This window comes from Cyprinodon variegatus, unplaced genomic scaffold, assembly GCF_000732505.1.
Source record: "Cyprinodon variegatus isolate N-32 unplaced genomic scaffold, C_variegatus-1.0 Scaffold347, whole genome shotgun sequence".
NCBI lineage: Eukaryota > Metazoa > Chordata > Actinopteri > Cyprinodontiformes > Cyprinodontidae > Cyprinodon > Cyprinodon variegatus.
Window position 1 is genome coordinate 54158 of NW_015150800.1, and position 24835 is coordinate 78992.

The 24835-nt window shown below is 38.8% G+C and overlaps 1 protein-coding gene across 3 annotated transcripts in view; it reads right to left on the minus strand.

Annotated features, from left to right (window-relative positions):
• LOC107091671 (E3 ubiquitin-protein ligase Rnf220-like) overlaps positions 1-24835 on the minus strand; it is an 80387-nt gene that overhangs the window by 43089 nt on the left and 12463 nt on the right. For all 3 annotated transcript variants that reach the window (XM_015385734.1, XM_015385733.1, XM_015385735.1), the window contains 2 exons: positions 24731-24818; positions 20884-21964 (listed from right to left, as the gene is read on the minus strand). In XM_015385734.1, coding sequence (XP_015241220.1) covers positions 20884-21538 — 655 coding nt within the window. In that variant the 5' untranslated portion in view covers positions 21539-21964; positions 24731-24818. The remainder of the gene's footprint in view (positions 1-20883; positions 21965-24730; positions 24819-24835) is intronic.

Sequence of the window (24835 nt, forward strand, 5' to 3'; positions counted from 1 at the left end):
CCACATGTAAGCTTCTTTACGGCATTTGATGTTGTATTTCTGTCTTTCAAAGATGTTTTTTTCCCCTTCTTTAGTAACAAAGGCTAGCTTTGTGGAGTAAATGTTGCTGACCTAAAGACTCTGACTAAATCTATGGATGATCTCCTCTGAAGTTACTGTGGAGCTCATTATACTCCATTTGTCCAGAATATCATTTTAGGTAAATGGTCGAATCATTTTTTGTTTGGAATTGTTCCATTTTCGAAAAACTGAACAGTGTCAGTGAGTAAAGCTTTGAATACTCTTCAGATGGTCACTCGCAGGTTTGCTGTGTGCCCTGTTTTTTATGATATTGATGTTGATGATGTTTGCTCACCTTTTTTCTCCAAGAAACCTCTGAGGACTCAAATTAAACTAGAAACAGTTGATTAAATTAATTAAATGACATTTGAAGCCACGTGGGGGGAATACCCTTTGTTTAGGAGTTATTTAGAAGTATTAATGCCAACCTTTTCAGATTTGTAAAAAGGAGAAAAGTGAAAAGCAAATCTAGAGCTTTATATACTCCTGCAAAGTGCCTATAGGAAAGTACAGTGGGAATCACTTGGGAAACATCATTATCTTCTTTTCTTTTATTTGGCAATTAAGGATGTTTCACGATTTGAGTATGTTTGCAAGGAGCTTCTATTTAATTGTATTTTAATTATGGTTGGCTGTAACATTGAGTGACTTTGGTTTCAACTGAAAAGCTTTACTATATTAAGGAAACAAGTCAATGGCAGAGAGAAATTCGAACTGATAAAAAAAATGTCTTTATTCACCAGCTACTTTGTAATGACAAAATTTGCATCTATGTTTTTTGTCCAGCAACAACATGTAATACTCCCTGTTTTGGGAAACATTGCCGAGCCGGTATTTCATTTTTTCGACATAAAGTCTACTTTCATTTCTTTGTGTTTGCCCAAATGTTTTGTGTCTTATTGCATCTGAAAACCTGTGATTTTACCTCATTAGTATCATGTTGCAGTTTGTTTCAGGACTTTACAGGAGTGCTATTTGTCATAATGACTAAAATGTTTTGCAAAGCAGCTTTAATCTTTGCTGTTTGTTCTGTCCCCTCGTCTTGTATCTTTCTGCCTCATTCACAGATCTTTTACTCTCACTCTCCTCTGTTCTGCCTCTTTCTCCAGGCTGAGGCCATAGATCTCTCTAACAGGCACCATCTACAGCCCTAAGCCCTAATGAGGCATCATAAGGCGAACAGTTTGCAGCAGCACCGCGCTCTTCTTTTATTTGCAAAACCATATATCCCCTCTGCCCTCTTCTCGTTTCTCAATTGCTCTATCAGTCTGCCCTGTTCACCATATCTCTCCCTCTCTGTCTCTACCCGCTGCTTCTTCCTTCCATCTCCTCCTCCTTTCTCACCCTGTCTCTCTCTTTCTCTCTCTCTCCATCTTGTGCTTCTCAGCATTGTGTTTTATCTCCCTTCTCATTCAACCGTTGAGCTCTTCTCTCTCCTGTCATGGTGGTTTGAATCATATCTGGCCGTCTACATATGCTAAAGCCTGTGTAATTACAGCAGCTCTTAAATAAAGACACGCTCCTAAAGCTGTCGGCTGGAATCACAGCCAAACAAGGCAGGAGGGGCCTCCCAGCAGCAACAAAGCTGTCATAGATCGCTATAGATTTATCACCAGCAAGAATAAGAGGAGAGGGAGGGAGGAAGGGAGGGATGAGGAGAGAAATATATTTTTCACATCCTGTGGAAGGTACGGAGGAGGGTAGGATTTAAATTTCTGTGATTTTTCATAAGAAGAAATGTCAGAAAGAAAATATGTCAAACAAGAGGGAAATAAACTAATAGAAATAGGAAACATTTATATTCCATATTTCAATAAAAAGGATTATTAACCAAATGTGAGCCAGCAGATTTGTGTGCAGAGGCATGTCCTGCATCAAAAGCTCTTCTCTCTAGGGCAATAGCCCATTGTTTTTATAAATAAAGTTTCACAAACTATGTTTTAAAGAATCTCAGAAAGTGTTGGATACCCATGGCTCAACCTACAGTGATCCTGACATCAAAAAAATAATTATTAATAAAAATGTACATATTTTAAGAAAGTGATCAGCTCATATTTCCCTAAATCATGTTTAATCTTTCTGAATATCTTAACGCTTTGATGTAGTTATGCTGGACTTTTTTTAGGGAGTGTGGCAGCTCTTTAACTTGGTGGCGAATAGGAATCTAATATAATTTTTCTTCTTTATAGCAGTTTTTATAATACCCGTCATTTTATTTCAGTATGTTTAAATGATGCTTTGTGATAAATACTATGTGAATCACCAATCCTGAGCTTCTGGTGCAGTTCTTAAGAAAATTTATTTTCATAAAAAAAAAGAATGTTGCATTTAGGGTGTCATTTGTTCCTTTTCTACTGAACAGAGACCTGATAGGGTTCATATTTGCATGTTTAGTTGAGTTTGATGGTTTTCTGCTGATTTTTCTCAATCAAAATTTCCCGGGTGTTCTCTTACTCAGCCAACCTGTCTCATCCTTCCTGCTACCTTTTCCTCCTTCTAGACTTGTGTAATTCATCAGTGCAGCAGCGGTTCGGATTGATCTAACTCTTAAGCTTGAGATGCGCTTGCTGCTGATGTTGCAGTAGCCCCTGCTGAATACTGAGGAGCGTGTGTCCCTGTATGGGTGTGTGTGAGACCAACAAGGGGGAAAAGTGAAAGGGACATTTTTTAAAATGTATTAATCGTCCTGGTAACAGCAGATGAAAGTGGCTGCGACAGGCCCATCTTTTGAGAGAAATCCACCATATGTGACACATATCCAAACATGCCTGCACACACACTCAGCTGCATTCTAATATCCCTGGGGTTCAATCCGAGTGCTTCACAGTGTGGTATTATCCACCGCTCACACACATCCGAACAAACACACAAGGCAATTTATCACTAATCACTAAATTCCCAAACTTTGCATTCGTTTGGATTTTCTATGATTAATAGCTTTCTGCAGTAAACTTTATCTCTCAGGAAAACTGCATTTGAGGATTTGTCTGTGAGTTTAGAGGTAAGTGCAGCAGAAGATTAGCTATTTTAAACCAGTCTTTATTAGTTTGAGAAAAGAAGGTTAGATTAGATGCAAGCTGGTTCTTTTCATATTATGTTTTTTTTCACATATATTCCACCAATTTATCATATTTTTAAAGTTCTGCCCTGTCAAAAATAAACAAAAGAGTCAAAAAATCAGATACCCACTTTCAGCTAACAGCCGTGTACAGTTAGGGATTTCTTACAATTTTAAATATGAAGAAGAAACCCCTCCTTATGTGGAAATACATCCCTTCTTTTTGTGGTCTTGCCTTTGCTATCCATTGACGAATCGCCCTTGATGAATCGGGACTTGGGTTGGTGAGCCGGATTCTCTAAATTAAAAACTGCCACTGTTCACTGAACTGCATAAAAAAATAAGGATTGCCAAAATCTACCTTTTTGGTCCTGTCTGTAGTTTAAAGATTTCATTCATTTTGCACATATTGCACATGTAGACCAAAGTAGAAGTCCTTAGTTTAATTATTTATTTTTTGGGGGGAAAAAGCAACAATTTAGTCAGCATTTATTCCTCCTACCATTAATTTACAGATTTTCAGGGGAAATTTGGCCAATTTGTGGGTGATTTGTGATATCATTAGAATAATAAATTTAGAGTGTTTTTAAAAAAACACATTCAATTTAGATGAATGTATGCAGAGTACAAATCTTTAACATTTTGAACATTTTGATTTTTGACACGGTCGTGTGTGGTCAAACTTTGTGCAAGACTGGAGGAGGGGAGGTGAGGAAATGGAAAGAGGAGATGAGAGAAAAGAAGAAGGAGGAGGAGGAAGGGGTGAAGGCAACGGAGGAGAGGAAGCTGAGAAACTGGCAAGTGCTGGAGGAGAGGTGACAAGGCTTTGGGGACAGACAGAGGCATGAATAATTTATCAACACTTCTGATGGACAGATTAGGGCGAAAAATGAACAGAGATGAAGCAAGAGAGAGAGAAAGAGTCGGAGGTGGTGGGGGGGACGAGAGGAAGAGAGATTGAAAGCAGAGGAAGGGGAGGAATAAAATGACAAACAGAAAAAAAGGAGAAGAAGAAAGCAAGTGAAGGGTGGAGGGGCCACACACTGGAGCTCTTTGATCCTAACAAACCCCTCTCACCCTGACACCACCATGCCATCTGTGGCCCGCCCTGAGTGTGTGTGTTTGTTTGTGTGAGAAAGAGAGAAATAGAGGACACAGTGACAAAGGAACAAGGAGACAGAAACAGCAATAGATAGGTCCTGTTTATTGTGCTCAAACGATGGACAGTAAGTTCAGTCAGAAATTCTAATGGTGCAACTGCAGTAGTGGAATGCCATTGGAACTTCTTACGTTACCTGTGAAGGTACTTACAACTAATGTTATATTAGTAATCTTATGGTAAATATGTGCTAAATAAACATTGGTATAGGGCTTGGTTACCTCTTTTAAATTCAAGAAGAAGATTGGGAAATCTGTTGGAACTGTGCTTCTGTTGCAACACTACACAACACTGGCTTTAAAAGGAAGAAAAATACAGGATATTCTTAAAACATGTGTAAAACCTCCCTATTTGCTTAGATTTTGACTATAAATGTGTAGAAAAAACACACAAACTATGAAATAATGTGAAGCAGCGTTGAATGTCCCTGTAATGTATATTGTTCTTGATGAATGCATGTTGAAAGTTTCTGTTTCTTTAATAGAGCATTGCACATATGCAGTTAAACTGTTCTAAGAGAGGTATACAGACTCTATACTTCATTCTTGTCTCCTTATGTTGTCTATCTCTCTGCTATATGTGGAACACCTGTTTCGGAGACATATTTAACATCATTATCTGTCGCTTTTCTTCACCTGCTTCGACTTTCACATGTTCTTTTCTCCCCATCTCTCAATTTCTCTTCCTCTTCCTGGCCCAGCATCCAATGCACCTGCCTTTCATTATAGTAGCCAGCACTTTTCAGCTTATACCGCTCACGGTGCATGTATTACGTGAGTGTTTGTGTGCAGCAGGGTCAGCATGTGGCCTGTCGACATTACACCAAAGCAACCCCACCGTGTGGAAGACTTTACCTCTCGCTGCACGCTGCCCTCAGCCTCATGCTAAACGACCTCGCCAGCTGCCCTCAGCGACCAGCCATTATCGGAGAATTTACACCACACTGCCGTGCTGGGTTGCAAGACATGTGACCTAATGTCGAGTTAGAACCCGCACTCATACAAACTGTATTCTCAACGATACCCTCTGACAAAGTCATGGCTGCCTTGCTCAGATTTAAGCTTTTTTTCCTGTAGTCTGAAACTCAAAGGTTAAAATGTTTACTGTGGAGCCAGCCAGAATATTTTATATCCTAACTTCTCAGAATAACTGTGAATGTGAAAAAGGTGTACATATTTCTATGATACAATCACTGCAATAAAACTCTGTTTAAACATATTTAGGTCTATTTTGTTTGGTCTGTTAGATGGATAGGATTACAAGGTGAAACCAAATAATAACTACTCCTTTAATTAAGATCAAACCTGACTTCTCCTGCATCATTACTTTAAGAATATTTAAAATACAGTCATGTTTTAAATGGGTGGAAACCCAATAGGCTCTATGCACAGCTCCACTACTTCCTGAATTTAATGCAGCTCCTTTGTTTCCTGTCTTTCATGATTGGATGCACTGATTAATCCAGGTGTGTATGACCTAAGTAACTGGCCAGACACACCTGGATTAATCAGTTCGTCCAGTAATGAAAGACAGGAAACAAAGGAGCTGCCTTAAATTCAGGAAGTAGTGGAGCTGTGCATAGAGCCCATTATGATAGAACACCAATGGCCGCCCTGTATGACACATCTATTCAAATTATGCCAAGCTTTTGCAGTCAAACTAAGTTTACTTTAACTGCAAATTAAAGCAGTCTAATGCATAGATGTATGGAATCAAGCCATATTCGGTTGACTTTTACATGTTTTACTCTTCATTAATGTTTCTCACAGAATGATTGCTAATGATATACAGCATCCTTCTTTCATTTTGCATGTAATCTTTAGTTTTTCTGTAAACAACCACTGAATGTGAATAATGATCACAGCTAAAAGGCTCAATAAGTTTAATTTGCAAAAGAAGATGTTTAATTTTTCAGAGTGGAGTTGGTTTATAGTGTTAAAAAATGTGTTTTGGTTTTGACCCCTCTTTGATTACAGTAGTTGTTGGCTTCAGCCTTTCTGGCAGCTTGTTTACAGTAGCTTTTTTACTAAAATACATTATTAGTATTAAAAGCGTATATCCTTTTAACAGAACATTACCCTTTTTGGTGTGCCATTAAGAAATGTTCTGTTCTTATGCTGTCGATTGCAAAATACTGTAAAATGCATTTGTACGTTATATCTCTTAGTCAAACTAACAGAAAAATATTGATATATACACACATATACTGACAAAAAAGCATCATTTATCTTTAGTAACTGTTTAATTGGATACATGTACAGAGATGCAGGGGGAACACATTCTTCAATAAGATTTGTGTGCTTTATTGTTATCTCCTCACTTGGCTTTAACTCATGACCCAGCCTGTGTACGACAATGCTCCGACAATTATGTCAGAGTACACATATGGCCCCTAACAGTCTGCAGAGTCTGCAGAGCACTGATCGGTGCCGTCCCACAGGTCATTAGCCTTCTTCTTGGGGAAACAAGGCAGATCTAACAAGTGCGCAGTGAGGTTTAATGTGCTGTTAGTGTGGAGATAAGAGGAAAGCTCGTCTCTGTGGCATGCTCCGTTTGTTATTTTCTCACCCACTGATGCTTTTTTTTATTTTCTACCTAAAGGGAAAACGCTATGTAACTCACAGGAAATAGAGCAAGGCAGATAAAAACCCCAAAGATGAGCAAACTACATCAGAAAGTGAATCAAGATCTGTAGATTTATATAAACGCTGAGCTGGAGTAACTAATTAAAAAATAAATAAATTTTTATTTGCTGGAATCAGATTAAAAAAAATCATAATTTTTGCTTATGAAGAACGAAGTTATGAGGAAAGAGGCTATGTTAAGCACTCTCTCACACGCGCACACACCCTCCCCTGTTGGGTGTAGAGGAGAATCAATATGTCTTTGAATGAGGGTCAGAAGGGTTGTCTGCCCAGGGAGAGCTGACAGATTTGCTCTCTTTTGCTCTGCTAAGCCCCTGCCTACTTCTAACACCCCCTGACAAACACACACACACCAATACAGATGGAGCTCCGCTCAGACATAGAAGAATCCCACATACACAGACGCAAAGAGAGAGAAAGCGCACACATTGATGTGATGCATTTCCAAAAGGACAGAATTCCAAACATTTTTGCCACAGGGATGTGATATTAGACGCTTCACTTCGAAATCTGTATTTTTGTGCTATATATGCACGTGTGTGTGTTTGTGTGTGGGTGTGTGTCTGTAGGTCAGGTCTTAACAGCAAAATGATATTTAACACTTTTGGCAAGTGTTAAATAGTCATAATATACAGTAAGCAGGGCTGTTGTAACAGTAGGAGATTTACTTATTACTTTACCACAAGGAATAATGAGCATAATGTAAATATATACAGAGAGATCTTAAAAGTAATTTGATCAGTTTTACGGCAGACAGCTATGTTCTACATAGAGTAAGGCAAACTTTGTGTTGGATTTTGTGTACCAACCAAAACCCTGAGGGCGTGAATTTTATATGCTGTCAATCACCTCATTTTCTACTCTTCCCTTTGGACCAAATCAGTTGACACCTCTTAAATATTAATAATAACAATGTCATGTTTTATTGCTCAGAAGGTCATATTGTTTAACACTGAAACCTGCTGTAAAATACAGCATTACCTTCTTTTCCAATATTTCCAAACAGATAAAGCTGAATAAAGAATTCTTTTGTTCATCCATTCATTGTTTTTTTTTCCCCCAACCCAATAAAATATTATGTTTTAGTTGGCCCTGCTCTTAAAAAACAATCCAGAGGTTTTAGGACAATCAGCATTAGGGTAGACACTCTATTAGGTATGTCCAAAGTCAGTTGTCGAGGACTGCTGTCCTGCAGGTTTTAAAGGTTTCCCTGCTTCAGCACAGCTGATTTCCATTGAAAACTGATTAACAGGCTTTTGCTGAACTGAAAGCATCAGAATAAGCTGTGCTGAAGCAGTGACACATGAAAAACCTGTAAGAAAAAGGCCCTGGAGGACAGACTATGGCCAGCTCTAGATAGTGGTGCCCATCAGGGCTCTGCTTTAAGACAAATTATATTAATCATAAATATTAATGATGTTAACACACAACACTGCAAATTTACATTTCTATGCTTTTGACGCAGTTATGAATAGCATCACATCCACAACCAAAGGGACTGGCAATCAACTACAAAGTCATATTTATGTGATTTAAAACTTATTTGAAACGTTTATAAACTAGAGCTATCTCCCTCTAGGCTTTTTACATTCTTTTACATCTTACATCTCTGTTGTGAAAGGTAAATACAGAATTCTTGTTAGGGTTTGTAGTTTTACATATCCAGCCATTGTTGAATTAAAAGAAAACAGAAATTGTTACGTAACTATATCTGTAGTTCATTGTTCTGCGATTGGTCTTAACCTATACAAACGCCTTTTCTGGACATGTCACTGTTGTACAATAGTTTTTTTTTTTTTATTCTTTTAGTTATATCACATTTCATACATAACACAAATACTGATAAATTAATATGAATTCTTTAATTTAAATGAAATAGGGATAGTTAGAAGTCTGAGCAAAGCATCCTATATGAAATGTGAGGATTTCAAGTTAAAATATGCACAATGGGGAATTAAACAATTAATAAATTACTCATAAGTATTCTTTATGGTGTCTTTTTTCCGTGTTGCTTCAGTAACGTATGTTTTATGTATTTGTGTTCAGTCACTTCCTATTTATCGACAGGCAAACCTGACACAGGGAGTCGAGCCAAAGAATGAATGTGTGCTGGTCTTTGATAAATGTCGGGTGTGTCTGTGTGCGTACGTGAGCCTCCGTCCTGTGTCGTTAACACACCGGAGCAGCAATTAGTAATCACTCATGGAGCTAATGACATCAATCAATGAGCTTTTAAAACCAGCCATTTGATAATTACAACCATCAATGGTCACCCATGAATTCATTATAGCACAATCTGCAATAGCACTATAGTCTTTTTTTGCATCCTTATTGCTTCACTATATCTGGATCTGTCTTTAAGATTAAGCTTTCTTTAAGGTTGTTACAGTAAATACTTACTTTTTTTTTCTAAGACTGTCTTTTTAGCAAGAATAAAGTTAATCCATCCCTAGGCAATCCATTAACACAGTGTAATAAAGTAAATGAGGTGGGTTTTTAAAATTATTGAAAGAAGTATGGTGATTTTATTGGAATTGGTTAGAAGTTCTTACAGGATCATTTTTTACTGTAAAAATTGTAAAATACAAGGAAAAAGATGAAATAGTTGGGAAAAAAATCACTTACATTGAAGCATGCTTAACAACTTTACCTCTTTTTAATCTTTGAATTATGGTTTGTCAGTATCAACAAGGGAATTTAAAGCTAAAACAAAAAATGAACAGAAGATTCTTCTTTCTCCAATCAGTTTTTATCACATCCTCTCTCCCCTGCTTAAGCATAAAAGCTGTTAGATTTGTTTTTTAGAGATTAAAATCAAACAAAATGTTAGATTGAATATTAACCAAGGTATTTTGATTCTGATTTAAATGAGACATTCAATTAAAAAAGCAATACATATTCCACAATTTTTCATTCTACGACTCTTAATAAACATTGAGACCCTCACAAAATATCTGTGTTTATATTTTTAGTCTAATGTTCCCCCATTTATTAACAGATTAGGTGACCAATTAAGAGACCAATTGGTTTTACTGCTATTTTAAAAGACTTTAAAAACAAAGGAAACTTTATGTCAATGCATATTATATCTTTTAAGATTTTTATTGTAAAATCATGTGAAAACCTTATTTCCTTTTTACAACACGGTCCTTTGATGTTTTGGTCTACAACATAAAAGCTTAGAAAAACTCCTCGGCTTGTAATTGATAACGTATGTGTAAGATCAAGTTGTGTGGATAGTTCTTCAAAGCGCTACGCACATGAATCCAGAGCAGTTATGGAAAAAACAAAACATAAAGCATCTAAAGCTTTTTCATCCAATTGTTTTAGTAACCTTGACTCTAAATTCAGCTTCACGCAGTTAGAATGAGGTGTCCGCCAGGGGCTGCTGACAACTCTATGATTGGAATATGAGCTAACTACAGATCATATGGTAGCACAGATGTGTGTGTGTGTGTCTTTTAATGTGTGCAGGCTTGCGTTTGCTCATCGCAGTGTGCATGTGGCACGGATGCACAATTACCAGGCAGGCGCGAATCAATAGGTGCCTGCTGACAGATGGATTAGCACGGTAAACAGATGATACACACACCGCTAAATTATTCATCTGCTGAACAGTGGGCTGGGTGTTCACACACACCCAGTGACAAGGGAGAGACGGGTGTGAGTAGGTATAGAGGAGTACGATGAAAAGAAGAAGGAACATTTCCCTCTTAACTTGAAAAAATTCCCCCCTTGCATGTGACCCGTGACACCCGCGTAAAGCACAATACACGTCGGCTTCACTTCTCGACTCAAATGTGAAGACAGCACCACACCGTTGCACATGTAGACTCACTCTAATGCCTTCTAGATATGCGCCGACACCAAGGGGTCAAACTGAAGTGTCCTGGGAGGCGTCTGAGCTAGCAAACAAACATTTGTGCAAACATCAACACACTCATCCTTGGTGTATCTGCGTCTTTTCTGAAGTGCAAGCAAATCCGTGACCATCGACTGTTTATGCCTTTCAGAAAGTCTGACGCACACGCAGGACTGTGGATAAAACTGATCATGACTCCAGGATGATATGCACCATTATGTCTAATGCTGAATCAAAAGCAAGGAATATTTTCACTGCTTGAATTTATGTTTCCATGCTCATACAATTTAAATAGTGTTTATTGTTAAAGAATGCTGTTAGGAAACCTGTTAGGGCCCAGTGCTTTATAAAACCTTGAAGTCCCCTCAGAAAGCCACATCTACATCCACTATTGAGTTGTATAGAGTGCATGCAAATCATATGAGGATGCACACTCACATACACACCCTGGTATGCATATAAAACATCCATTATTGATTTGTTTCACCTTTACAAGGGACTTTGAATATGTTTTTCAGTAGATGCAAAGCTGTATTCCTTTGGGGGAGCTGCAGCTTTTTCAACAAGAAGGTGATGAAAATGAACAATCTAAGTACAAAGAGTGAGTCAAATATATTCAAATATTAAAACGAAATTGGGGCATAATTCGGTGGCGCAGTGATTAGCGCTCATGGCCCATGTACGGAGGCCTTAGTCCTCATTGTGACCGACCCCGGTTCGAATCTGACCTGTGGTCCATTGCTGCATGTCTTTACCCCTCTTCTGTCAGTCCACTGTATTAAAAAAATAGCCACTGGTGCTGTAAAAAAAAACTAAACAAAACAAGTTTTTTAAAAATTTTGCCATTTTTTAAAACCAAAATAGCTAAAAATGCTTTAGCTAAATACATGATTTCCTTTCTTGTGCCAAGTAATGTATCAGTCCAGCTTTGTAAATTGACAGAGTGTTAGGAATCTGTAACCCGCAACACATCCTCTTGACATGAACACACAAACCAGTGGTTCGCATCACGGCTGCCATCAGTGGGATCCAATCAGATTTGATGAATAATTCAATATTAAAGAGGCTGTAACCAAGACCGAGTTGGAAGGGTACTGCCAAGAAAAAGTGCTTGAAAAAAAAAAAAAGTAGGCCTGCTGTTTGTGTGTGTGAAAGTGAGAGAAGTGGAAGGGGCGGCTGTCACACTAGGCTGCATCCACAAACTGGCTGCAGATTAGATTACTGAGGAGAGGAAAGAAGTGGAGGGAGGAGGAGGGGGTTGGTTTGTTGGGGGAATAAGGAGATGAGGACAGAATGGATGGAGAGTGGGAGGGGTGAGAGAACGTAAAAGGAAAGATTTAGAGAAAGGATAAAATGGGTAGAAGAGGAGTTTCTTAACAAATTGTGATCAAGGTTTGTTGTCCTGAGAGTTAAGCCCAATTCAACTTCTACTCCTCTGTGATTTACTGTAGTCACATGTTTTCACGATTCATACACAAAATTTAAGTTTTTCATTTGGGATTCTTGTAATTTTTATGATTAAAATCAACAGACAAATAAGTATTCAGTCCATTTTAGATGAATCAGTTGACAGGACAAATATTAATGTTGAACTCAACAAACTGAAATCTTCATCCTCTGACATGGGAGTTGGCTCAGAGCTCGTCTGCCTGGCTATGTGTTTGCTTTTTGTATCTCTGCTTCTGTCTCCTTGAACCCCGGTCGGCCTCAGCAGATGGCCGCTCACACTGAGCCTGGTTCTGCTGGAGGTTTCTTCCTGTTAAAAGGGAGATTTTCCTCTCTACTGTCGCTACAAGCATGCTTAGTGTGAGGGATTGCATTCAAGTCAATGAGTCGATGCAATCAACTGGTTTTCCTTAGATAGAAAACTTAGAAATAAATTTGACTGTATGATCTGATGAACTGTAAAGTGCCTTGAGATGACATATGGTGTGAATTGGCGCTATATAACTAAACTGAATTGAATTAAGATGGTGAAAGAATGGTGCATAAAAACACACAAAAACTTCCTACTCACTGCAAGGATTTTTTTCAGGCTTTCCAAAGCCTGAACAGTTTAAAGCTCATCAAACACACCAAATGTATGTTTTGTTTATTAAAATAATGAGAAAGTTTATTAAATGGTTTGAATTGTGCTTTGATATTTTGGAATGTGTTAGCCGATGGATCAAGCAATGACAAAAGTCAGCACACCTTAGGGGTAGGTTTGGGCTTAAGTCATGACACAACCTTGTATATTTCTCTTCCTCTGAGCGTGTGTATATGTGGGTTTACATGTGTGTACACATATTAAAAGTTAAATGTGTGTTGTGTTGCCAGGTGTTCTACAGTTGTATGAGACTCGGTGGAGTTTTAACGCGGGTCCTTTTATTGGCCGAAGCTGAGATCACCAAGGGGAACAAAGTGGAATCCTGGAAACTGGGATGCTATGAATGTGTGTGTGCGTCTGTATGTGGGTGGGTGTGAAACAGAGAAAGCAAAACTGACATCCTGTCCTCTGAGTGCTCTGCCTGAATTTTATATGATTCATAAAAATTCCTCAAACGACTAAAACAGCAGTGGAAACAAGTAAAATATTCAGTAACAGGTTGAGAAAGTGACTTCACTAATCAATTACTATTTAAACAAAAGATTTTCACACCATAAGAAGTTTTGCTCATTTTATGGCAGTATTTTTTTCTTTTTCTGGTGTTCCAACACAGAGTAGTCCAACATTTTTTAAGTGAAAAGATAAATCATTTTTACGATAAGGAAAAATAAAATTTTCTATTCTAGCCAATATTCTTAAGTGAATATAGATCTGTTTTTTTATGTCTCCATTTAGGTCTGGTTGTCTGTTATGGTTGCTGCAGAGGTTGCAGTCTCTAAATGCTATTCTTCTATAGTTTCCATGTATTTTGCTTTATCCTTGCTCTTATCAGCTTTACTTAATCTCTGTGGTGAAAAACAAATATCTTCCATCCTTACAGCATGATTCTGCCAACACTGTGTTTTATAGCCTTGTCAGGAACTTCAAGTCAGGCTGACAGCCATGTCTTTAGAAGTTTACAGTTGTTCCATAACCTTACAAGGATTTTAAGATGAATTACAGTGCTCTTTCAGCCCTTGACCTACAGAGCCTAATTTAATAATAACCTAATAATAACCTCTTGTTTTATATCTTCCTTTGATGAATATTATGCTGGTTGTTTGATGATTTTTTCTAACAAAACTCCTATGAATGCAGTTTGGTTTATATTGAGATTACGTGAACCAAATTATCCTATGTAGGTGATTTTAGAAGGCCCACTAGTGAGACACAGTTTTTTTTTTTTTTTTTGAGGTTTTAAATAAAGGAAGGCTAGATACATTAATGCATGCAACGATTTTCAAAAAATTGGCTTGCAAAAGGTTTTAGAAACCAAGTATCCTACTCCTTCAACTTCAGAAATATGCACACCTGTCATGTAAGGTCTTGATAAAATAATTGGAAGTTTGTGGGTTTCTACTTTATGTTATGTAATGAAAAAAATCAAGATGTATAAACTTTTGAAAAGAACTGTAGGTAAAGCATGTCAGCTCAACTTATCTTTCTTGTGTGCGTTTGACCATGTCCAGCAAGACATTTGTATAACCTTCTTTACACATGCAAACACAGGCATATACACACACTTATCTAAGTCCAAATGGTGTAGCACAGCTAACAAAAGGATCAACAGGAAGCAGCTAATCCTTGATCTGGGCGGCGTTGCAACAATGACCAAAATGCTCACACTGAGTGACAGACACCTGTACAACCCTATAAAACCTAAAGGACTCCAGTTTGACTCATAAAAAAGGGTAGGAGAACTTTAATTCAAATAATTTTTCGGTGCCAGATTGCATCAGAGCTCATCTTTTGCACTGCATATGGGCCTGGTCCACAGGAGTTGGAGCAGAGGAGATGCCAGAGGGGCAGCAGGGCACAGGCATTGGTGTAAAAAAAAAAGCCACCATGAGGAGGACCGTCTCCAGTGTGCATGGGTATGGGGGGGTTAGTGTGTGGGGGGGCACCGTGTGTGGCACGCCGTGAAGACTGACAGGGAGGCAACATGAGAGGGACAAGCCTTTTAACATCTGGCTAAGCACTGACAGGAAGACACACACACCAGGGAGCAGGCAGGCAGGTCCCAGTCCTAATTATTAGAACACTCTTACTTAACTTAACCCTGCCACCAGACCGTGACAGGCAGAGATGGAGGGGGCGGAAGCGGAGGGGGGTGAAGGGCAGATTTCTGTGAGGACAAGCAGAGGGATGAGTGTTTCTGTCTCCTTGACTGGTTTTTAACTCAGACAGAAATGGGAATAACTGACATTGATATGAAATTGAAACATAAATAAAAGAGAGAAGTTAATGGAGAAAAGAATATGCCACCTGCTTTATCTTTAAACAGAATCTGACTGACAGGTGGGGCGATGGGTGTGGAAACCTCACCAATGAAACTATGGACAAAGAAAAAAGTATTTTTTCCCCCTGCACTTATTTTATTACCGAGACTGTTTTAGCAGCAGGATTTATGCAACTATTGAGGAGGAAGCAACATGCCTGAGGTTTGTGCTGTTTAAGGAACAGAAGGCAAGAGCAGAAGAGGATAAAAAAAGGATCTGTCTGTTTTAACAGCTGCACGTCTAACGTTCAAAATCTTTTATACCATTGGGGATACAATAAAAAAATAACATTCAAATTTAAGCCCTGATTTCTTTTTTTTGGCTGTTATTGAACCAGAACCTTTGATTTTACCGATGAGTTTATATCTTGTCCTTTTTGTGAAACCAGGGAGGTGGGATCTGCGTTTTCGCTCAGTATCTCTCGATCGTCCCTCTGTTTGCCCTATCATTCCTTCCCACAACCTTTCCTTTTTCTTTTTGGCTTTTATCTTTTCTTTCAACTTCTCCCACTATCCTCTCACCAATCTGATAATCGCCTTACTCTGGGTTTGGAGAGTTTCTGCTTTCTTGCTTTTATGGCCAAAAAATATTTACTTTCTCTAAACCACCATTGAAGACCTGTTTTGGATGACACTTTTGTACTAATTGTCAGACAGTGGAAAATAATCTGTGGTTCAGATATTGCCCTCAACTAGTTGAAATATTTGTACACATAAACTTGCATTTGAAAAACACTTTCAAAGACTTGTGAAAACTCTGTTTTTGAGCATTAAAAGTGATAGGATGGAGCCTCACATAGTGCATGGGCAATGTTGCTTTCTGGTTTTCTTCCTGTCCTCTCTCACATTATCTAGTCTGTTTCCAACAAACTTTAATTTTAGTATTAAAAACAATGAAAGAAGTATGCATAATATGAAATAACCAAGGCAGGATGGCTCCATTTAGTACTTAAAAAGTAAAAGATAAACACTAAAACTAGAAAAATAATCCAAACTACATAGTTTAAACAAACATGTTAAAAAAATGCGACAGGGGCCTGAGAAAAAGCATTGATCAACAAGAAAAGGGAAAAAAACAGAAAGAAGACTTGATTTAGCATTTAGGGTCAGGTTCAACCCAATTCTCAAAGCCTTGTAAATGTGTGGAGCCGAGAGAACGTCAACAAACAGACTACAGCTGTCGCACTCGCACTGGGAGATTTTCATGCATACGAGAGGAGGCGGATGGTGGTGGTAAGGGAGGGAAGAAGGAGGCAAAGAGACAAGAAAGAAGCTGGTGAAAACAAACATGACAGAATGTGGTGATACTGATGAGCATACACACACTCAGACCTCCGCACTGACACCTCATCCAACACCAGCAAATCCCCTCAACAAACAAACAAGTGCACCACTAGGGTGGATTGTTCAATCTTTCTGCAGTCCCATTAATTCCAGTCTTATATCCCATAATTCCTTTTTTTTTGTCTTTTTTCACACCCTCATGCCCTTCTTCCTCTGTATTTGATGTCATTTGTTCTCATGCTTAAACCACAGCAATCTGTATACAATAAATGATAATAGCTTTTACAATAAAACAACGTGAACAGTCCTCTTAAGGCATGATGAGGCCTTTATGTGCAGGTTTAGCGGCTGACAGGTTAGCGGGTTTAGTTAACAGCCGACGTGCCTGCTGGTGCGGTGGGGGGATTTAGGATGGCTTAGCATTGAGAAGGCCACTGTTGCCTGGAGTGGCAGCGGACTCAACAGAATTTCACGGAAAGAGCCAAGGATTGCAGGGTTTTTGAGATGTTTAATGCTTTTGTTGTAATGCGTGAAGACAGTCAAGGGTGGCTCACATTTACACTTATGAACTTGAATAAAAGAATGTAATCAGATTGTAACAGGAAGAGAAAGATTTGAAAAAAAGAAAATATGCTTTTTACTTTGTATGTGGAATATGGCACATAAGAATAAAGATTTTGATTTTGCAGAGGAACCATGTAGGCAAATATTTGACTCCTGTCTGTTTGTTTATTTGTTTGTTTGTTTTGCTGCTGCATAAAATGTCTGCTTATTCTTCATATCCTTGGAAAACAGACTGCAAAATCCCTTGGTTCCTGGCTTTAATTGTGTAAATCCATTTTTTTTCCAGGAATAATCCCTGTAATGTCAATCTGGTCAGGTACAAGCAGTTGAAAAAGTGCATTTAGTCATCTCAAATACCGGTATATATATGTATATATATATATACCCACCTATTTAGTGATTAATGGCCACAGAGGTTTATTACAGATACAAAACATCACCAGGATCATCAAGGTTGACAATAGGCACATAAGGGATAATATTTTTGAAACTTCTTTTTTTTTTTTTTTGGGTGGGGGGGTGTGGTGGTTCATGGATACCGCTACAGCATTACAAACAAACATAAATTAGAAGATTGCTTCCTGATTCCGTTATTTATGAGGGTTAATAATTGTGCCAAGGTAAGACATGGAGATCCTGCCCTTAAACCTTCATTACGATTTTTTAAAGCAGCAACCGGAAAGCTGATCTCCTTTCAACAGGATCGTAACCTCAGATATCCAGCAAGAGCTAGTATGGAATAATCTGAATAAAAACTTTTTCAGGTTTTAAAAACAGAGTCACAGTCAAGACCTAAATCTTAATCCACATTTGAAATCTGATGTGCACAGATGTTTTAGATCCAATCAGACTGAGCTTAAGCTATTTTGTGAGAAGGAATGGGCATGATTTCAGTCTCTAGATAAATATCACTGACAAAAACATACCCTTAAAACTGTTGTTATTAGTGTTATTATTAGTTTACTGCATCCCTGAAGCCACGTGTAATTAATTTCACATGGGCGAAAGATATCCGCACTTTATTAGCAACTGTAAATTAAAGCCAGAGATTATAAATCCTATCACTACTGATAAGTTACCCATAGATACCTAAGCACACCAGTACAATAAGTTCCTTGTTATCTTCAATGTGTCTGCCGCCCTACAATGTCTCTATGGGACCATTCATCAAACATATGTTTGATGTGAATAAAAAAAAAATAAAAACTCTAAAGTACAGAAATGATACAAATAATCACTTGATTTTAAACTGATTGTGTAACTTCTATATTATGAATTGGCTATATGATTACTCTGTGACCTCAGTCAGTCTTTAATTTTATGATCCCCAGCACATTAAAGCTTCTAATCAGTATGGCAGTCCAAAATAGGTTATTGTGTGAAGTAGTTTGAGAATTGCTTGCTGAGTGTTGTATGGGTGTGTGTGTTTGTGTGAAACAGCAAAGCCATTACCCTCTAGGGACTGTCCCAAAGAGTTGTTTGTTTGTTACAGCTCCTCTGGATTTCCGTGGCCAGTGAAGAAGAACCCATAACTCTGCTGTAAGAAGCTCCTCTACACTACCAATTGTGTTTAAAGCCTATAGCTGAGGTGGATGCTACAATGCTGAAAGTAAATGTATTTAGATACAGATTTGAGGCCACCTAAAGGCAGCACAAAAGCCTTGCACTCACAGTTTTTACTCTAACCCTTCACCCTATTTTACCCTTTTCATTCTGCTTGATATTGTCTCTTTATATTAATATATTAAATCTTTAGTTTCTCTCTTCCAGTCCTCAGCTGTTACCACAACCTTTGCCAGCCTCTGGGTGTAATTTTCCCAATTCCCCCCCTCTACTTTTCTTTCTTCAGCTCTTTCTTCCTAACCCTCTCTGTCTCTCCTGTGGTGGTCTTTTTATCGGATCAGTCTCAGGTCGTCGCCTCTGTCTCTCATCTCTTCCATCAAGGACAAATCACCCACTAACAAATTCAAACATGTAAGAGGATAAGAAGGAGGAAGAGTGATGTATCGATAAGAGAATTTGCAGAAACTATGTAATATTTTTTTTAATTGAAAATGCAGAGACAGGCCATTGTAATTAGATGCCACAAGCTTACATCTCTGTCTTCCCATCTCCCAATTTGTCACCAAGATCCAACGCAGCTTGTTGACATCTGTAGGAGATGTTGCTGGTCATGCTAAAAAGCTGTTTGTGTCTCTACTGGAGTGTTTGTGTGTTTGTGCTTGGAGCCTTTACAACCCATCTACCACAAACTCCCACACATACACCAACAAACATGGTCTGCCAAGTGTTGGGGTATGTGGGTAAATCTTTTGGCAATGCGGCTGCCAGCGCGGAGCGATGATGAATGCTGATGGCAAAGAGCACGCCCAGTCTCTGAACCAGTCACACACACTCACTTACTCGTATATACACACACTGAAGCACGCTCACACAATCAGAATCCCAGTGTATGAGGGCCAAATGGCAACCTTCCACTGGTAAATGCTAATGTGACCAGTGAAGCTTGTGGACTTGTGAAAGGATACCAAGAGCCAGGAGAGATGATGACAAGAAGACATAGATGGCTTGTTCACTAGTGCAATACAACTCAGTAAGTTCCTTAACAAAATGTAGCAAAAATGTATTATTGTTTTTATTATTATTATCAAATAAATGCAGGAAGGTAATCAATTATCTAAGCTTATCTGGACCCCAGGTACAACATTGAGGGATGTGACTACATAAATATAGAACTCATTCCTTAATTTTGTAATTGTCAAAACTGGCAGAAACTTCCCTAATGCAGTCACTGTTACAAATTTCTTCATACTAAAAGTATTAATCATGATTTTAATTTTCACTAATTATTCATAAAAAAGATGTTCTTGTGCTCTGCATAAACAACAGGAAGTTGTGGTTGGAAAACAAATTAATAAAACTAGATTAACAAAAGATGCCTACTGATGTGTAATTGTAATATAGTGGTCTTTGGGGGTTGGTCATATGGGTTTACCAAGACTGAGGCCCCGTCCACACGAAGCCAAACCCTGGCCTAAACGCACAAATTTTTCAACAAACCAGCCTCTCATCCACACGAAGCCGGCGTTTCGGGGGTCTGTAAACAATCTTTTTTTTATTAAGCCTTCAGAGTGGGAAGATTTTAAAAACGCCGTTTTCGCGTTTCCATCTTTAAGCTCTAACCGCATTTTTTTCTTACACGCATGTGTCATAGCATCGCCTCTTAACATGCATGCGTGACACAGTATCACAACAACAATGGCGCCGTACTGTGTTGAATGGTTGCTGCTCATGCTACTCACCCTGCTGTTGGGCTTACAACAGAATCTTCTTCTTCTGGAATATCTCCAGGAAGAACAGAGCAATATCGACGACATACTTCAGCACCTGAATTTGACTGAACCACGAAAATGGACCCGCAGGGCAACCATAAATATTAGTGCGCATGCCCAACATTTCGTCGCCTATTTTTGCTTTGGCACCACAGCGCCACTTACAGGCCTGGCATACATTTTGCAGCGTTTTCATGCATTCGTGTGGACGATCACGTTTATTTTACGTCTCCGTCTTTACGACAAACGTTCTGGAAAATATTAGCGTTTCGTGTTCGTTTTGACTTCGTGTGGATGGGGCCTGAATTTCAAGTTTTTTATACATGGACCTTGAGATTATTCAACCTTCCGATGTAAATTTCAAGGCTACACAAAGGTTTCTAATAAAGGGTTGAATTGGATAGCCAATTGGTTTGGTTTGTTAGTTATCTTACTGTGTTTAAATGCATCATGTATGTAGAATTATATTCCTTAGAAAAGATTGTAGTAGGAAACATGTAAATCAGTACTCACAGCGTTCAATGCGGTCTTCTGGGCTGGAGGAAGTCTCTCGGTCTGACAGGAGGCCTGACACAGCAAAGATCTTTTTCCCGCTGTCCTCGACTGCTTTCAAGGCGCTGCTGGGTGAGCCTCCAGGAGGGATCTGGGTGCCACCAAAGTCATACTCTTTCCCTTCAGCATCAGAGTAACGCAGGTGAGGCGAAGCTTCTGCATCCAGGCAGCCTTTGAGGCGCTTGGCTGGAGTGAAAGCCGACTGATAACCCCCTGGTGCCCCATCTCGATCTTCCGGAGGTGAGGCAAAAGGCCTAAAGGCGCCTACACCGCTGTGGTTCAGCATGCTGATGGGCGAGCAGTCCAAGTTGGGTGGGGCAAACTGATGATGAAGGTGGAGGAGAGAAGGAGGAAAGTCCCTGTTGGGAAATCCTGGTGGAACTGCACCTTGGCGGTGATACATTGACGCAAAGGTGTACGAGCCATTATTAAACGGCAAATGGACATCCTTTTCAACAGAAACAGGGACACCAAATGGACGAGGCTGCTGGCATGGAATTGAAGCATCACGGGATGCTTCAGCCGTGGAGGCCAACACCATGAGGGCCGGAGAGGCAAGAGGATTTGGGAGATAGGAGGAGCTCTCCATCTTGAAGGCTGCCCGGTGGAGGTCCATGTTTGGGCGGTCAAAGGATGTCTTAAAAATTTTAGGAGGAGGAGGAAAGGAATCCTCCTCAGAGAAACTGAAGACGACACTCAAGGCCCTTGGAAAGGGTCTGAGGACATGCAGGAAACCTAAGATGGTGACTGCAGTGTTTTTTTCTTTGGAGAAGGGGTCTCAAGAACGTCCAGTCATACAATATGTCAAGAACCAACTTCACCTAAGAATGATTCAGTTCAGATCATTTAGGTTGTTGCCCCTAAGGATATCTGGACTGTTTTTTTTCTTATAATAAAGATAGGTGTTGTCTTCCAGGGTAAGAGCAGGTAAAAGCTTTTCTTGCTTATGAGTGCTGGATCTGATGTCGAAGCCAAATGGTCAAAGGAGTAAGGAAATCTATGGGTCATCAAATCTTGCTCCTCATTTTCAGTCAGTCAGCATCTGAAAAGGTAAAAATAAAATCAGGTAATGATTGCTATCAAAGTATATTTTGTATTCACATTTTTTTAAAGTTTATGTCATTTGTGTATTTCTTTTATCTTTTCTTCAAATGTATCTAAAATCAGCTCATTGGTCTTTTAACATTCATTGAATAAATTATCAACCCAACCACCATCTTCTAATGGTGTTCCTAGAAGAGCCATTAAGAGTTTTCAGATGACAGGCTGATGTCTATAAGCAGAGAATATAAAAGGACCTCCTGGGAAAAAGTGTCTTCAAGTTGACACTGTTGATCCGATTCCACAAATCCTTTCTTTCTGGAAAAAAAGGCCTACAGTATAACTATTTTAGACCCCTAATTTTACTTTACTCATCCAAACCATTCTCACATCACGTCTTCTATTCCAGTTTTCACCGACTTCCACAACTCATATCCTTCAAGTTGTTCCCATATTGCCTTCACAATCCCACTATCAGTTCATCTCCTACTCTTCATTTTCTTTCCATCCTCATCACATCTTCTCATCTCTCTGCCACTATCTATTCTATCTCATTCCTCCATGTCAGATATTGGGTTAAGAAGCTTATTCCTACCAGCTCCCTGGATATTATTGGACCAGAACCACTTGTCTTAAGATAAGGACACACACACACACACATCTGATAAGAGCTTGTGTAACTCAATGTTCAGCTCAACAGCTGACTCAGTGGGGCGAACATACCCCCACACTCCTGCCGGCTATGTCGCCCTATCTCTCTATCTAACCACTTTTAATTCCCCAATTTTTACTATCTGTGCCCCCTTTCTTTTTGAATCTTTCCTGTCAATCTCTTCTCCTCTCATCCCTACATCTGTCCTTGCCGTCTCCACCTCAGCCTCTTCTTTCTCCCCTGGGTGATTCAGATGGGTGATATCATATCGGCCTCTCCATCTGCCATCCACGAGTCAGAGGAAATCTGACTGAGTGAATAAATTAGCCGTACTTGACCTCACGACCCCCACCAGCATCCGTGGCAAGAGAGCAGAATTTTCTCTCCTGGGGATTATTAGATTGTTGGAGGGTACGGTCGGTTGGAGGAATGCAGAAAGAGAGCTGATGAAATGCAAAATAGCATTTTAGAGATTTTTATCCTCACAGGGCAATTTAAAGGTGACTGCCTTGTTAGAGGTCCAATATGTTAAATTTAGAGTTGGTAAAGATATCTCTCTCATACATGTGTGATAGCAAGATTATTAGGAGATTAAAAAAAAGAAATCTAGCTTAAATGCAAATAGGAAATCTTATGCACCTGAAACTGATTTTCTTAAATCTGACAAAATGATAGGTCACTTATCTATAAGATGAACCGTGAAAAAGCAGTATACTAAGGTCTGTTATGGAGGTTGAAATGTAAATAGAACCCCATACTAATTACATTTTAAAGTGGATGAAGAGGTAGGAGTTCTTATGCAATGACATCTCTTAATATTAGAAAAGCATGACTTTTTTTTGAGAAGAGGGAAGTTTGTAAAACTAAACACTCCAGCATGCACTGTCAGCCCATGACATCATCTGTTGAATTAAGTCTTACTCGTTATTATTAATAACCCTTTGCCTCCAGGTCATTTCTTTGAGCTTGAAACTTCTTTAGATCTAAAAGACTTTTATTTTGAAGCAAGAAAGGAAGTAGGTCTTGAGCTTCCCTGTTCTCGTAATGGAACCAATTTAAGAGAAATGCCTGTGAAATGCATAAGGGCTGCAGCTGGTGCCTAAATTACAAAACCTAAGCTTTATAGTTTTAGTATAAAACTCTTGAAACTGTTTTGAAAAGGATTGCTGAGTGCCTTTTATCAAAGCATAACCCAGTCCAAGAGCAAGTCTTGTATATGTCACCAAAATGAACATTAAAAAGAGACACTGGGGGCCACCTTTGTCCCCTCAAAGTCACTACGATTACCCGCTTCTGAGTCCATAGGTAAGTAGAAAGCACCAATGTAGCTATGACTCAGAAATAAACCAGCTGTATTTGTAACTTCAGTTAATTCTGGAAATGAAAGAGGTACCACTAAGATGGTTTTATAAAACAATTTACACAAAAATATCAACCTAAATATGGTACTCTAAAGGCCCAAGTTATACAGTTTTTCTGCAAAATAAGTTGATTTGTGGTTTAGCTAAAAAAAAATTCACCATAAGTAATTATCTGGTAAAGCAAAGTACTTCACATCCCTTACCTATGTTTAAGGCAGATAAAAGATAAAAGTAGTTATTGTAGAGCCCACCTTGACTTTTGCAGTGCCTAAAATATGGCTGCCATCTTTTGGTGATGGCCCTACCTACTTGGCTAAGCCAAAAAAGCAGATGATTATGGGTAGCACTGTTGCCATGCAGCAAGAAGGTTCTGGGTTCAATTCTATTGAGACCAGACTGAATTTTATAATATCCTGTTTAGTATTTAAATAACTTAGACTAATAAAACCAGAAATGCATAGTTTTACAAAGTACAACAATTCTTTCAGTGCTACTTTTATACAAATCACCATTTGTTGACTAGTGAAATTTGATAAGAGCACCCTACAGTGGTTAAATATTCTTTAAAACATTTGGTATTATTTAAGTATTTGCTTGATTTGTGAACTCAGGTAATCTTAATTTTTCCACATAATATTGGTTAAAATTCATCACTTTCTCATAAACTGAAACTTCATAATTATGTCCTGAGAGCTAGATGTGGTGTCACACCCCCCCAGCATATATGCATGTCTAAACACACAACAAACTTTACCTCACGCAGAATCAAGTAGTGCAGTGAGACGCTCTAGTTGAGCTTCAAAGGTTTGCAGACTACCATCCAACATCTAAGGAGAGACTCCCTGGAAAATGAAAGAGG